Source organism: Passer domesticus, chromosome 2, assembly GCF_036417665.1.
Source record: "Passer domesticus isolate bPasDom1 chromosome 2, bPasDom1.hap1, whole genome shotgun sequence".
NCBI classification, from domain to species: Eukaryota; Metazoa; Chordata; class Aves; order Passeriformes; family Passeridae; genus Passer; species Passer domesticus.
Genome location: NC_087475.1, coordinates 52,299,406 through 52,316,284, shown reverse-complemented (window position 1 = coordinate 52,316,284; position 16,879 = coordinate 52,299,406). Strand labels below are relative to the sequence as shown.

Below are 16,879 nucleotides of genomic sequence, written 5' to 3'. Positions count from 1 at the left end.
GCTTTGCCTCTTCCATCACATGAAAAGCTTAAAAGAAACAAGAAATTCTGACCTCTAGGATAAACTGCCTACTGCCTCTTACACAGGACTGCATCATCCTCTTGCTTGCCTGTTCCCTCCCTCTTCTGTTCAAATTACTTCTTTCCATATACGAGAGGCAGTTATTTCCTATTCTGATTTTTGCAGCAATATGGTCCTCATTTATCTGCTTTATCACATAGATGTGTTAATGGATTTCCTGGTTATAAAAAGTTGAAGCTTTAAGACTGGAATGCAAACTCTGAGACAAGGGCAATGTATCTCCATGTACATCCCGCTGACATTGCTGATGGGAAAGGACCTATAAAATGCAGTTTTTAAAAACTGCCAGAGTACACAATTTTCTACATGCATGGGCTCAATTTAAGAAAATTTCTTACAGCAGATGCCTGACTTGGGGCCAATGGTTGCCTTCCCCATTACCTGGAGAAACTCAAAAAAATGATCCTTTGAACATAGACACATACAGGCATATTATGTGGGCAAATACAGTCTGAGTCTCTAGAAAGCACACTGCTTTCCCTCCCTGCCCCAGGATATTCTGATTAAACAAAACCCTCCAAGCATCCAATATTAAGAAGTTATCTTTAACCCTAAATATATCTGTTGCCTAGTTCACATTACTCTGAAACATACACACTAGTCAGAAAAGGATGCATATTTTAAATTCTGTCCCAAAAATAAATGCGGCTGTCTGTAGTCCTTTATCCTTCATATGAATGAAGAAATTCTGCTTTTCTTAAATAACAATATAACTATAGATAAAATATTTTATGTGTAATATAGGATATTTACATGTCTACAATACAGAAAAGAGACACATTTTCATGACGATAATTTAATTATTATATGACAGATATGTTAACTTGTCACTTTTCCACCAGAGACATTATTTCCTAAAACTGAACTAGTAACCCCAAAGTTTAGTCTTTTCTTTTAAAAAAGTAGCTTCTAATTAATATTTATGATGATCCTATAGACTATCATAACTACTTAGCAAAATGAGGTGGGCATTAAACTTATATTTCTTAACACAGCACATCCACAATATCATGTTTTACTATATTTACTGCAGATAACAAGGAATAATAAAACAAATCTGAATGGAAGCTTAACAATTTTGTTAGTTTCGTACAAGGCACTAATAAAAAGAAAAAATGGCCATAACAATAAAGTACACATTCTGAAAACAAATCACATTGGAGATTAAATTATCCAACTATTTATCCAATTAGGATTATCTTTCATGGAACAGGAAATAAAGTAAATGTCATCAAACAATATAAATACTTTTTTTCTCTCTCTTTATCTTGCTGACAAGATAGACTTATTAATTTAGATTTTTTTCATGAACTCAATATAGCTTCATAGCAAGCCTAAAGCACAAATGTCACACTGGAAGCTTTTGCTTCTGCAGTTTTAGAAGCCTGCTCTCTAGTATGCTTCATGTAGGTAAAATCACTCTTTTCAGAAGCAGCATACCCATACAATCAGAAAAACTTGTGAGTATGTTTATATCTAAATAGTTCTCTGTGAGAATAGCTAAACTTCTCACCTGCTGTTTCTGAAGAGTAAATTAATTCCTTTTTCTAATTCCTTTTTCTTTACTATTTCACTGTGCCTCAAGCACTATTTTGCCATGACTGTATCACTGTCTTGGAAAAGACCTGTTACCTCCTTCAAATCTTCAAATCTTATTCCAGAAAATATTAATTGTATGCATTAAGAGAGAGATCCACTCATTTAACTTCCTTTATGTAACTACAACTCAGTAGTCGCATGACTAAGCACTTGTAAGGTGCAATTTATCTGATCTACTTTTGCCATCTACTTTAGGATGAGATGGATCACCCCTACAACTGCCTATTGCTGTGTGTTGAGTCTAAGGTGATTCAGATGCAAATGTCTACATTTGTTTCAATGAACTTCACAGTGAAGATTTAATCTAGGTGAGGGAACTGTTATAGCACAACTGACCTTCCAACATGAAATGCTGAATCTTTGCTAATAATTCTCCTAATTTACTATCTGGTGCTCAGGTCATAACAACCAGTTCATTGCCTTGTTTTGCAAATTTAAGTATCACAATTAAAGTCTAGGGAAGCAGATATGGTTGACAGACAAACATTACATTTTAGCTATAAGATGCAAGATTTTTTTTCCCCATGACAAGCAAAATTCTAGAAAAAAAGCTTAGTGACCTGATTATAACTAAATGATCTGTTTCTGGTGTTCTGTGTGTTCCCAAAGCACAGTTTTATGAAAGCATTCCTTTAGCTTGAAATACGATGTGCTCCACATAGCACATTTGTCCTTAAGGCTGTATGATTATGCTTTTGCAAGCACCTAGACAGCACTTTTCACCCACAGATCTCAAACAAATTTACAAAAGTAGATATCTGTCACTGACAAGCATTTGTCTTATGTCCCATGATGTAAAAGTTGCATGCACAGTCTTGTAATTAAAAGAAGTGCTATGTCTCATACTATAAACACTGACATTCTGCAAAGAATCCTTCTGGTCTGAAGTTAATGTTTATCTTATTTTCATTTTTTGCAATACTTTTAGAAAGGGAACACATCCACCTAGGAATATACACATTCAGTTTACGCTAAGAGAAAAATACATATTAATAATAGTATAAAAGTAAAAAAAAAAACCCAACCCAATGTTTAATCTGTTAAACAATATAAAAATTCTTATGAACTAGTGATACTGTCATTGAACTGGAGAGAGTTTGAGAACAAGCTTGCTCTGGCTTTTTCACCCTATGATTTGGAATCTGCTCACAGTACTGCCAGCTTAACCAAAAAGGATTAACTCTCATATCCAACTGAGAACACAGATAATTCTCAGTAATTGGTAAAAAATGAAGATGAATGGGGCTGAGAGATAAGGAGCAATTAGCTCATCAGCAGTTACAGCTGTGCACTCAATCCGGATCCATCTCTTGAGTCTCGGCCCCTTTTAAAGAACCCAGGCAGAATAAGCACAGGACACCCCCTCCCAAAAAATTGCCATGCCTGCCCATCATTCCTCTATCTTCCATTTTATTTCCATGCTATACAAAGACACCTGTCATAGCATTCTGTGTAAATTACTACCTCTCCCAGGACCTGTATCTACAGCCAATCTTCTTTTACATTAAAAAAAAAAAAAAAAAAAAAAGGGAAAAAAAACCCAACTCCAAAACCCAGAAACTAAATGACTACTGTAGTCACTTTTAAGTTCCCTGTCAATCGTTTCCAATCGTTTCATTACAGCAGCATCATCTGTTTGAAAATATAAGCAATTCCCTCATCTAATTATAGGGAGGATTTGAGGTTCATTAACATTGCCAAGGCAGAGAATCAGATGTGCAACTGCAGAGCTGTGCTCAGTGGCCTGCATTCTCTGTTTCCTTTTATTTGCTTTTTCAAGGTCTCCAAGACTTTTTCCTGAAACCATAAAAGTATTTCTTTCCCTTAAAATAAACACATGTGTTTAGAAAAAGGAAATTACTGCATTTTGTACTGTTCTATTATTGGGCAAGGTCACCGGAGAAAAATAATTTCACCTAAATCATTTTATCTCTGATTCTGGATGAAAAATAAGAATAGTATACAAGCAAGCATTACTTTTGAACAACACATCACAGGAAGCCTTGTATTTATCTCATAATTTTAAATATTGCAAGGTAATGCAGACAAAGAGGAAACCTAACATGCCAAGAAAATCTCTTAATTTTCAACACATTTTGTGGCTGTTTATGGATTAACATGCTAGCCAAATGTAAAATGTTGCCTCGTATTTCCTAACTGTGTTTAGAAATTAAGAACACCAAAGTCTTCACGATTGCTTCACTTCCTTACAGAAATAATAGCATTTTTTTTGTATGAATGTCGTTTAAACAATGACATTTTCTTGGGACATCTGTTTTGAGATCACATTTTGAATAGATATGAACTCATTTCCTACTAAGCAAGTAATTTACTATTGTTGATAGTTGTTTACAAGTTTTATGAGTCATATTTTAGCAAGTGGCAAAGGTCTTAACAAATCCTTTGAGTATTCCCTAAAGTGTATGCATAGTGTTTTCATTATATAAAATGTTCGGGAAGCTAAAGTATACGGACTGTCCTTCACTTCCTACCAAGTTACAGATAGCAAACTGTAGCCCAAAAAAATAGCTTTTAAAAGGTATTTATTTTCAAAGGCTTTTATCTTTTGCTGCTGCGGGTTAATGAAGTAGGACAGCAGGGCAGTGAGTACTTAAGCAGTGAGGAAAAGATTGAGCTGCTTTACCTATCCATTGCTTCAGAGCATCAGATGGTAAACATACAACTGATCCTCATATCACACTAAGATGTTAATATGACAAAGAGTAGAACCTCATCAGTGAAATTTAAAATTTGACCTTGCCACTCTCTTTCTTTCATTCTGCAATTAATTAAAAAACCACACCAAACCAAAAAAAAACCAAAACCAAACACAATAACAACAATTAAAAAAAATAAAAAACCCCACCAAATCCAACAAAAAAACAAATCCCCAACACACAGCATAATCTTTCTTTTTCTTTTGCTGCTCTACAGAACTCATTTTTTAAACAAAACCCCAATAATTTATCTACCCTGCATGTTGTATGTAGGATTGCCACTAAAAAGAACCTGGGACATTTTTCCTTCTTATCTGCAATGTAGCTCATATCAGCCAAGCTGTCACAAGACAGTACTTGATATAAACAAGAGATTGCAAAGACATCTCAGTAATCAATATTAGGATGGCTACAGTATGGAAGCCCCAACCACTGCATATCATTTGTCTCAGCATCTATTTCTATGACCAAATGAAGCATTAATTCAAATCATAAATCTATGGTGATTTAAATCTGGGAATGAGCACCTGCCTGCTTTAATGATTTATTTTGTACATTTCAGTAAGCAGGAGATTTGTCCATATGAACTGACAGGTCACCTTCAGATGCCAGTAGCAGACTGTTTATCACCATGCAGACTAGCATCTCATCTTAGCAAGTAAATATTAAACTAAAAGAATCCAATTGATTGTGGATGGGGGAGAAAGGCGTTGCAGCCATATATTTTACTCAGTGTGCTAATACCTCACTCTGATTCCTCTGTAATTTCTTTTTTTTTCCCCTTCTAAAATGATAATTCTGGTGGGAGGATGCAAGCTCAAGGTTACCAGCAAAACAAGAGAGATATAAAATAATTACTTATTAGTATCATTGGCTTCCTTTAACTCCCTTCATTCACTAACCTTTTGACCATTGCTTCAAAGGACCAAGTTAATAAATTTGTGTAGTGTTCTGTATAATTATACAACGTTTGGCTACAAGAATTATTTCTGTAATACACATTAAGCATTTCATTAAACCCAAAAATCAAAACAATTGGGAAGTAAACCTGACATATCAATACAATAAGACAAATAAACTAAGGGCCCTTATTTTATTTATCCACCTTTATGCAAGCATTGGAGCACAGGATGGTAAATCCACGCCCACCATAATTCCTGCTACATATGGGCTAGGATGAATCAGTTAAGCTTTTAGCCTGGTTAGATCATTTGTTCCTTTTCAGTTTGGTCAGGCACATAAGCTAATTTAAAATGTAAACTAAAAGCAGGTTGTTTTCTTTTGTTTTATTCTTTCCTCCTGTCAGCATTCAGTAATGTAATACTTCATATTCTTCCCTAGCAAGCTATAATTTAAAACATTAATGGTATATGGACTTGATAATATTTATTTCAAAATGTATAAATAAACACTCCTGAAAAAATGTAGGAGAAGAAAGTGTACGTACCTACTACAAGCAACACCTTTGAAATATGAGTTCTTGTCAAGATAATACAGTGTGCTAATTTTCAAAAATGCAACTAATAAACAAAGAACTTAACTCTTCATGAACCTAATAATACCCTGACATTAATAGCAGTAGGAGTCACTTCTCTGATTCCATATGCATGACCAACACTGGACACTAGACAGGGTTCACTATAAAAAAACCAAATAAAAGAAAATTGCTCTTGAGAAATCCTCTGTGTGAAGGGTGCAGCTCCAGACAAGATGCACAGACAAGAAAGCTGTATTTTCAGAACCATTCTTCATGGAATGGAGACAACTGAAAAGCTATTCACTCTACTCAGAAGAGCCATTTTTTCTGAACAAAATTAACACAATTCTTCATTCAGTTAAATTGGGAAATTAACTGAAGCTAACAAGTAAGTTAAGGGGCTGAGAGGAAATTTTGACAATGACAATAAATAATCTTGCTTCACTAAGTTTGCCCTACTAAAATAGCTAGAATGTATTTTCTTAAACAGGGAAAATTATTAGGCTGTCTAAGAGCACATTAGTTATCTAAATTTTGCCTAAAATAAGGATTTCAAAATAGATATTTTTCTTTTTCTTCAGAGGAAATTCAGATCCACTCTTCTACAAATACTCTTTGTGGTTTAGATGCTGATTACCTGTTAACTTTTCCATCCCCATAGATGCACATGTGGTTGATAACTAGAACTGCCAAGCAGAATAGAAGCTCCACAAATCAGTATTTGAACTTTTTATTTCACATAATGGATTCACCTAAGACTGAAAATCTAAATTAACTTCTAGTTCTAGTACACAGTCTTTATCTTCTCGGCTAGTATTTACCCCGTTCACCCTTTCTCATTACTTCACTGTTCTCCCAGTGTGCTAGAGGCCAACTGGTCCTTCCACTTCATTTGTACCTATCTGCTCCTCCCAGATTTCAAAGACACCTGCTCTCCACCCTCTCGTTTTCTCTCCAAGAGAACAATCTTTACACTTGTATTAGAGTAACTGCATATGTTGGTATCTCAGTAATGTAAGACTATTTTCTTCATCATCATAGCGGTATTTTAAAGCCTTTATTTAAAAGGAAAACAAAACCAATCATATAATGTCCTTATTCAGTAATGCATACATATTGTTGCTATTTACAGTAGTATGCACCCAAGTGATCCTGTACTTTGAACTGCAATTCATATTATTTCTAAATAATACCCTACCGATGTCTACTGAAGTGTACAGAAAGACTGCTCACAAACATGTATTTATTTATGTTAAGGCTAGTACCTACCCTCTAAGATTAATTCCAAATGTATTTAGAAGATGAAAAACTGAAAAAAAAAATATCTAGACAAAGGCCCAAAATAAAAACAAAAAGCCTGTCTGAGGCCATTTGATTCCAGTATACACCAATCTTCCCTGCAGTCTTCTGAACGTACCTCTTGTCATTGAATTTCTGTTGCTGAGTTAATACTGTCTCAACATGATAAAAGGATCCAATACAATGAAATGGCATAACAAAACATTTTACAGCAGACACACACAGATGATTAAAGATTTAATCAACAACAACAAAAGTTATCCTAGCTTTGAAGTATGCTTTAGCAAAACAAATTGTCCAAACAAATGAATAAAGTACACTGAAACAATTCTTTTGTGAAAAAGAACAAGAGTTGCTGATGGCTGCTTAAGAAATGGAAAAAAATGTTAACTACATTTTAAGAACGTGTTTATTAAAATAAAATATGATAGGAACTGTAGAGCATGGCAGAATTTATTGTGTATGTATGTTTTCCTTTTGTCACAGGGCACATGAAAGTATGAAATATTTTGCTTTCAAGCTTGTGTTCTGAATTACCTAAGTCAATACCCAGCACACTGAGCAGGAGACATTGTTAAATTTCACTTTGACACCATCATCTGTCACTCCACCTGTACTTTGAAAAATGAACTCTAAGCAATCAAACCACTTTCTTTCATGGAAAATATTAACTGCAGTCTGCAAAAGTAGCCTGCAAAGAAAAGAATGTTTTTGTAATAGTAACAACAGCACTGAATGCTGGTGTAAAGGTCAGGTACAAAATAAGACTAAAAACATTAAGAAAAGGAAAACAAATATGCAACTTTTTATACCAAATCAAGGACTTCAGAAGGAAGTTCAGAAAGATTACCATTTTAATAAAATATCTCAGTATTATGGACATATAATAACACTATATCTGAAACTTACCAACACTTGAATTCAGATCTCCATTTTCAGAGTCTGCTCCATGCTGGTTATTATTTGCATGATAGTTGGACATAGCTTCCAATTTTATTTTTTTCACTTTCATTGCTTCTGCTATGGCTGCATTGGTGGCAGCTGCTGCTGCTGCAGCTGCTGCTGTTAGACCTGCAAAGAGTTATGAAAAAATTTAATATTCATTATTCTATGTAGGGACTGTTATTATTCCTCCATGCTTGTTACATAAGAACAGAGAGTGCTGCAGAGTATTATTCCTCTTGTTGCTTTTGAAAACTATCAGCTTTTTCAAGTAAAATGTTTCACACCGTATTTAGATAATTACTCCTATACATTCATCTAAACTTTAACTTGGTGTCTAGTAAGTGCATTCATACTAAAATCACAACTAGATGCAGCTACAAATACATGCAGTCAAAAATCTAATTTAGCTTCAAAATGGTGTCCTGAGTGTCTGACTATGAATAGGTAAATAACCATACTTAGGAAAAAAAATTCCCATTAGATCTTTAATTTTAGACATGCTAAAGAAAACAGAAATAACAGGTCTAGAATTTCTATTTATGAGTAACAGATTACAGAACTCAGATATTTCTCATTACATACATAACAGCAAGGAGATGTAGTTTTTCTAGGAAGCATTTCTAGAAAAAAATAATGCAGAATTATTCTGCTCTCTCAAGTCTTGAAGGCATTAAAGTATTTATCAATGAGAAGAGGAAGTATTAAACCATTTAATACCAATCCCAAAGTCACCAACAGGCAACTCAAGTGCTCTTCCTACCAAACCAAGTTTTTGCCATACAGCCATTTACAAGAATGTTCTACAAACCCAGAAAAAATTCTCTTTGTCAAGAGCTGCCTTCAAAACTCAAAATTAGATGCAGCCTTTAATCAAAGTCACAAGTGCCAGTTTTTGCCCTCTTCCCTGAGGCAGGGTAATCCTCCCGTGCTCCCCAAGCCCTGCTGCTGCCCACCCAGATCCCTCTGCCCCAGCCTGGGCAGCAGCAGAGAGAAGCCAGTGTCAAAACTTCACAAGAGCTGCCTCCCCCACACAACACCATGCAGGGGACAGAGATGGAAATGACAGAGAACTAAATCTAAGAAATAAAAGAGAAGGCAATAAAGCAGGTAAGTTTAATGCCTTGATGCACTCTCAGCCCTCAGCCTGTGATGCCACATGAAGAGAACAGACCCTCAGTCATTTTGAATCAAGATTCTTGCCCTGAATGTGGACAAGGCTTGCAAACCTCCATGTAATTAGTTTAAAGGTGCCTGCTTGTCTGATTTTCAGCTACTCTGAGAGGTGTGAAGTGTCCTACGGATCTCAAGAGAAACTAACTCCACAATTTACTATTCTAAGGCTGTGGTCTAGCATAGGAAGAGTGCAATTTAGGAGAGACCAAATAAGCAAATAATCCCAGGCCGCTGAGGTAAATATTGCTAGCACCATTGCTTCCCAGGGTCTCTTGTTGTCTCCTTTGACTCCTTACATGGAAAACAAGTTCACTTTTGCCATGTTTTTGGTTAGTGATGGGGAGGGACAGAAGGCAAATTCCAGCAGGGAAAAAGCAGAAGGTGAACAGACATCAGGAAATCTATGAGGTGGCACAAGAGGTGACTTTGAATATACTGTTGCTTGACTGAAGGTTGTTTTCCCTTATTGCTTTGCATGACCACATAAAGATTAGCAAACAGTTCCAGCCTCCCAACCTCCTCACAGGCCGACTTCTAACACCTCTAAGTGTAATGAGAATTACTGACCAAGTGATAATTACAGATCAATACTCTTTACAAAAATGCTGTTTCAGGTAGATGTACCAAAATCCAAAAATAAATGAGAAGGTGAGTAAATATAAGGGGTTACTTTTATTTTAGCTTCTGCTACTATCACAAAATGTGCATGTTCTGATCTTAACAAGGTATTGACAATAACGTGGATTGCTTCCAATTATATTTTTACCTTAGAGGAAGGATATGAAGCCATACATTATACAAATTTGGTTACAGTCCCTAAATTTGGCCACAGAAAAAGGGATGGTGCACCTCTGAACTTTGGTTTGCATCCGGTGCTCATTAAACAACACAATAACCTATACTTCCTTTTTTAATATATGTATACATCCCTGAAAAGTTAAACCTAGTATTTTTAAAGAACAATTCTTTGGAGGAATATCCTGGTACATTATATGCAATGACTACAACAGCAGGCCCCAAATTTTTGGTTGTGACTCCACTTTTAGACCAGCAGTTTTAAAGTGCTTCCAAGTACAGGGGTAAATTACATACTAAGGAGATGCTGGACATAGGACTTGTGACACCACCTGCAATTATTTCCATTCATTGGAATAATGACCTGGATGCAGAACTCCTGAAATGAAAATTCTCTTTGCTACAAAATTTGCAGAAAAAGAGTATGCTCTTTGGATGGGGACTGAGAAACTAAAATACAAATTGCTTAGTTCTGTAGTAAGATTTTTGCAAGAGAACACTTGTGGCAAAAAATGATAATTTTAAACAGTAGAAATTAAACTAATAATTTAATTCCTTCTCTTACACAATCACAGAAATTACTGAAATTATTAGTTTGCTATACAGCAATTAATGGAAACCATACAAATCTGAAATGCATGTCTCTTGTAAACACTGGTGAAAGTAAGAAGGGAAATGGAAGGAATGATGCTCAGAATTCTAGATTAATGGTGGTCCTTACAGCAATTCCAGTCTACAGCACAGTTTCTCCTTTACTGCTGCTTTTCCCTATCACCTGACTGTGATGATATAGCAAAGCAAATGGCAAGGGAGGCCCAAAGCCAGTTATCAGAGCCTCTTGCTTTATAATCACTGCTGCACTGTGGTGCACTGGGGTGTGGTATAACCCAGAACTTCAGCATAGGGCTCAACTTGCCTTTCTTATACCACTAGTATAAGCAGAATTTAATGCACCACTATGTATCTATATTTATATTTTAACATACGAAGTTTTAAAGTCCAGTATGGGTACATACCCAGGGAAACACTTGGGATTTTTTAAAAATTTATTCTTTGAAAAAGCCTTTTGATGTAAACATTATTTAATATCAAATTACTCCCAGAATAAGTAGCCAAGGAATTTCCAAGGTGCACACTTCTCTACACTACAGAAATGTTGCCTTCAAAAATGAGATAACCGAATGTAACCTACAAAATCAACCGAAATGAAGGAAATAAGGATCACACTGAACAGCCACGTAGTTTGGGGGGGGTTTTTTTGGTGGGTTTTTTTTTGGTTTTTTTTTTTTTTTTGGTCTTTACAAATATTTATTTGAACAGTTAAAAAGTATTCAGGCCAAAATATTCAGTGGATTAAAGGCAATGGTAGTTGTCATTAATATTCTGAAATTGATAAGTTGTTTATGTCTGGCATTCTTCCTGCTGATTATGCAGTGCGACAGGCAGCTTTATAAATATCTCATCACTCCATCGTCACACAAATTTCATCGACAGTGCTCATGCACAGCTATTAGCAATATGAATCTAACCATTACAAGAGGAATGAAAATCGAACATGTGGCATTAATACGCAGTCCTGGTTCCTAACCATCTGATAGGCAGATGGTGTAAAGCGGATTCTCCAGCTGAAATGAAGGGGCACATCATTTAAAACCTTGTTTGCATTCTAACTGATATCAGTGCCATATTGATATACATGATACATCATGGCAGTATTTGAACAATCTAGTTTGTTTCAGTCATAAATGTTTACAGCCTTGTTTTTTATCTTTAGAAGCATGTTCTGAGGAGCGTATTTTTAATTTATGAAACCTATTGTTTACTTCTGTTGAACCAGAAGATTAGCAAAGAGCAGGAATATTAAATTACCACAACCACAGCAGTATAACTAAGATGGATGAATAAAGTATGGTTTTTCAATATGTTTGTAAAGGAATTAAAAAATTAGCCTAGACATTTTATGCATTAAATACATTTATTCATTTAAACCTTACAGCTTTTTTCCCATGTGACATACTTAGAACTTTAATGCTTTATAAAGCCATTCATTTAAATCTCTTACTGCGTGCAATTAATCTTGTCCAACAATTTAATTCAAAAAGCAAAACATCAGAAAGTAAAGTTCGATTCAACCATCACGCTTCTGAAGTAATCTCCGTATTGCTGACAGTTCCTATAGACTCATCAGCAAAAGTCTGTTCAAGGTGTCTTGCAGGAGCTGTATGAATTTGAATTACAGCTCAATTGAATCCTTGCCAAGCCTTAGTAGGAACTCAGGAACAAGAAGCAGAACACCAAAAGAGAGCGCGAAGGATCCTTTCCTACTAAGACCTTCTCTCTTCTGTCACTAGATTACTTTGGCCTGTTGGGTGTGTTTGTAGCTGTTAATTATGTTAATAAAGTTGCAGCCTGCTGTCTCTGCCAAATATAATCATAAGCTTCCTCCTGCCAAGTCCTAGTCTAATTTACACCCATGCAACTCTACTGAAGTCAGAATTTCATGGGTGAGAATGAGACCAGAAGTATGCCCAGTATGTGTGGTCTCTAATGCTGAAAAATGAGTGAATGAAATGGAAAACAATGACAAAAAAACCAGCATCTTCAGAAAACAGTTCTGTTTTAAAAGCAAAGTCCCCAAGAGAGCTGTCATATATCATGACAGGTTTTCGAAATGTATACGAATTACTGGTGGGCACTAAATCACATCCAGGGTTTCTGCTTTCCAACAAGTAATATTGCCTGCCTGCCTTAAGAGAAAGCTCTTAAAACTTTCAGTTTTGATGGGGTGAGCAGCTTACAACACACTCTATTTGTGAAGAAAAATGTAAGTGGAACTTTTTCAGCCTTGAATATGTCTCAAAACATACATTTGTTAATTGGATGCTTAAACTTCATCCTCGGACAAATTACAGAATTATTCAAATAATTTATCTTAGTTCGTTTTTAACTTCTTTCACATAATTATGATTAAGAATAATAACAGTTTCTAATAGTCATCCATAATGCAACTATTAGCTTTCTTTATATTTTATTTTATATATGTGTATATATTTATGGCTACTTACAAAATTCAGTAACGTGCATATTTACACAAGCTCCTTCTTTAGGACTTTTACAACATTTTCAAGAAACTTTATCTTTGTCATCACAGGCAGAAAACCAAAATACAACTCTCAGCAGTGTGTTACATTTAATTTCATTTATTTGCTGGAAAGTTCATTCTGCAGAAATGCTTTACTCACTGCATGGGAGGAGTTCCAAATCTCATCTCAGTTCAGCAAGAACTCCTTTCATTATTTCAAAATAATGCTTAATCCTTTTGCTTCTAGTTTGTTTCAATGGTGCTGACTTGAAAAAAATTCAAGCCCTTTCTTGATTTAATACCAGATTTCATATTGTGCTTCTTACTTTTGCAAAATTCCTACTAAAATCTGAGAAAAATCTGCCTCAGAAGGAAAGGCAGGGTTACCTCCTAGGACCTGACCCTGATCACTGCAGGTTATTGCACTGGTTTCATGGGTTTCAGCAGTTCAGGTGCAAGTTTTTGGTAGCTTAATACGCTGCTGCCTAGTTATTTCAAATGAAATAGGATCCTAACCTTAGTCTCTGATCTAATGGGTGTTTTATATAGTGTGATACATAAAACAAGAAGGGGAAAGCAATCTGCAGGAGGACAGAGGTCTGATTACATAGACTGGATTGCAGAAAGGACAACTTCACCATAATGTTCTGCTAAAATATACTGAGTTTCACTAAAAGAATTCTTTATGTATAATGTATGCCCAGAATCTCACAGTTATCCAGAAACCTTATCTCTGCTAAGCTGTATGGATTGTTCCAACATAACAAGCTTGGTGTACCCTAAAAATTTCATTACATGTTATTTTGGAATAAACAAAAAAATTCATGGCTGGTCCCCATAGCTATATTTTCATGATCAACTAGAGTGGTTCAGCATAAACTGCTCATCTAGATTTTTTTTTAATATCTCTTAAAGGCCTATTATTAAAGGTATCATATTAATGAAAAAAAAAAAACCCAAAAACCAAAAACCCTGTACTTTAAATATTGCTAAAGAAGGAGTACTTAGAAAAAAAAATCATCCATGGTTTAGACTGGTGCAATTAAACTGAAACTGACAGTCTTGAACTGGGAGAAAACCAGTATACGTGAAGCTCAAACCATCTGTTGTTCATCAGTCTAATCAGACCTTTTTCCTGTAACTACTCCTAACTTGTAATACGAATTTTGAGGCCTGAGTATAGCATTTAAGAAAAACAAGCAAAAGAGCTAAATTTCCACAGCAATTGTTTGAACCTAAAAATCTTTCTCATTAAGATGTGCCTCCACAATTAATAAAACAGTTGCAGAAATAAAACATTGATGTGGAAAGCAGCAGTGTCCTTTTGTTTTATTAAAACTGCATTTTTTAAATAGATCTACTAGCAGGTTGAACAATGCTTCAAAAAACATTAAATGGAACTATTTTATCACTAATATTTGCCTTTTATGGAATTGACTGACTTACATTTCATGAAGTTATTCTTTCTAGTGGATATATATATTCCTTTGTACTGAAGAGTAAAAAGTGAAATCACAAAGTGCATTTCAAATACCACAACAAATTACTAACTGTTACAGCTTCATGGGGTTTTGTAATCTGTGAATTTATTATTGGCTTGGTGCAATTGTCACAGAATTATACAATGAATGTTACATAACTCCCTGGGTATACTGCAGTTTTCAGCAACAATTTAAAATCCTACTGGAATGCACACAGCCACAATACAATACAATTAAGAGAGAACATTCTTTCTTAAACAACAGTCATCTTTTCAAAAGCAATAGATTCTCAGTTCTCATTCACTCTGTTGCATTATTCATTTCATGTGCAACCTCATGCTGGACCATAAATTGTTACTTTATCTAATCAAAGGCGACTTAACTCCACAGAAGGTCAAAGGTTTAATTTTGTGAAGTATTATCTTACACTATGAGTTTAACGGAAAAATAGAAGAAGAAAAACAGCCAAGAAACTGGTAATAAATGAACCTTTATTGCCTCAGGCACTGGCCTAGTTAATAAACTTTCATTGAAGGTTTCTTTCAACTGTTATGGACAATGAGGTAAAAAAAATCTTAAATTACAGCCATGTGTGACTTTTAAAGGAGGCATTCTTTTTTATCTCAACCTTCCCAGCTTAGGAAAAAGACAAAGAGATTGTCTTCAATTTCTTAACCAAAAATGTATGCTTCTAAACAGATGAAAAAGTGCAGATCAAGCCTTTTAAAAGCAGAGGTCAGCTTTGAACAATATAAAAAAATACTTTTCCTTAAGTGCCAAATCCTGATCCACAATCTCTTTAACCGAATACCATGCAGTTCTACCAAAAAAAAAGAGAAAAGATATGTGAGAAAGCAAAACATATATATACTGGCAATATATTATGCTAACAATGAGGGTTGGTTCCTGAAAGACTTTCTGTTTTACATTTGCATTGCTAGAGTGCAATAATTGCTCTTCTTTAATAGAATGACTTATTATGGGAATAACTTCCCTGCACTTTTTACAAATAGAAGTCCTTTTCTTCTTTTCATGTGTATTATCTCATGTTCTCACAATACTATTCTAGCTGTTAGGAGAAATTAAAAGGTTTAACATAATGACAGTTACTGGTGGTTATTGGTGCATTGTGAATTTTCTTCATTTAATGTTCTTAGATTTTACTAACTACAATGTCTTTTATTGACATACTCTTTGGGACCAGTTTAGAGAAGTGTATTACAGTTGATGTTATACAGTCAAAAACAATAAAATCAGTAGTATTTAAAAACCTTAGCTTTTGACTTAAGTTTAAATTATAACTAGATGGACACAACTAATTGTAACAGTGCTGTAATTCAAAAATACTGAAAAGACGTGTTCATGCCTGTAACAACAGTAATGTAGCTAAATACTCATAATCTTTCAACCAGCGGGAGCTTTTGTAGTTTTTTTTTATAAACCTAATCCACAGCTTGACATAGATCCTGGGTAATGGCACACAGTTCTTTGATTAAACTAATATCTAAACACTGCTGAGGCAGTCTGATGGCCCCGTGGAAGTGTTTCCCTACAACCTCCGAACTCAGCCCTGCAAACAGAATGGCCAAATTCTTTCTCTTTCCACTGTAGTCCACGTGCCTAATCATGTGAGTGAAATTTAACTTATCTGTGTGTATAAGTATTTGTGGCATCAGAACAAAATGAGACTTTAGCTGGGGACCACAATGGTGCAATTTTAGCTTTGATAGCCTTCTGGTGGAATGGATGCACTCCCAGAAAGATCTGTTCTCTGCACTGAGCCACACACACTGAAAAAATAGCCCACTAATATTTAGGTGATGTGTTATCAAAGCCTTTACGGGCTTTATGGCTTTGGTCCTCAAGCAACACTTTTGCCCAAGGAAAGAAAGATTTGATTCTTACTTCTGGTGCACAAGAATAGTCAGCTACAAACTTATTTCAGGCTCCTGCCAACCTCAGGAAATGAAAACAGCATTATTCCTAGTCATGGAAAGAGAAGGCAAGGAATTCAGGGCTTTAGCTAAGATGAAATATCACAGCTGCTGATTAGAGCAGTGGACCTTCAGTAAATGTCTAAAATATAAACTACTATCTCAAGATACTTTAAATAAAGTTTCCATTGGTTTATTATTTAATAGAGTTAAAATATATTACACATATTAAAAAAACCTAAAATATCTTTAAAGAACAATTTTGGTTCTGTTGTCATATTTAGCTTTAAAGTAGA

General features: G+C 35.0%; 1 protein-coding gene across 6 annotated transcripts in view; it reads right to left on the bottom strand.

Moving 5' to 3' along the window:
• The window catches only part of DACH1 (dachshund family transcription factor 1), a 354,945-nt gene that overhangs the window by 162,206 nt on the left and 175,860 nt on the right, over nucleotides 1–16,879 (bottom strand). For all 6 annotated transcript variants that reach the window (XM_064408603.1, XM_064408601.1, XM_064408602.1 and 3 more), the window contains exon 3: nucleotides 8,083–8,244. In XM_064408603.1, the coding sequence (XP_064264673.1) occupies nucleotides 8,083–8,244 (162 nt within the window). The remainder of the gene's footprint in view (nucleotides 1–8,082; nucleotides 8,245–16,879) is intronic.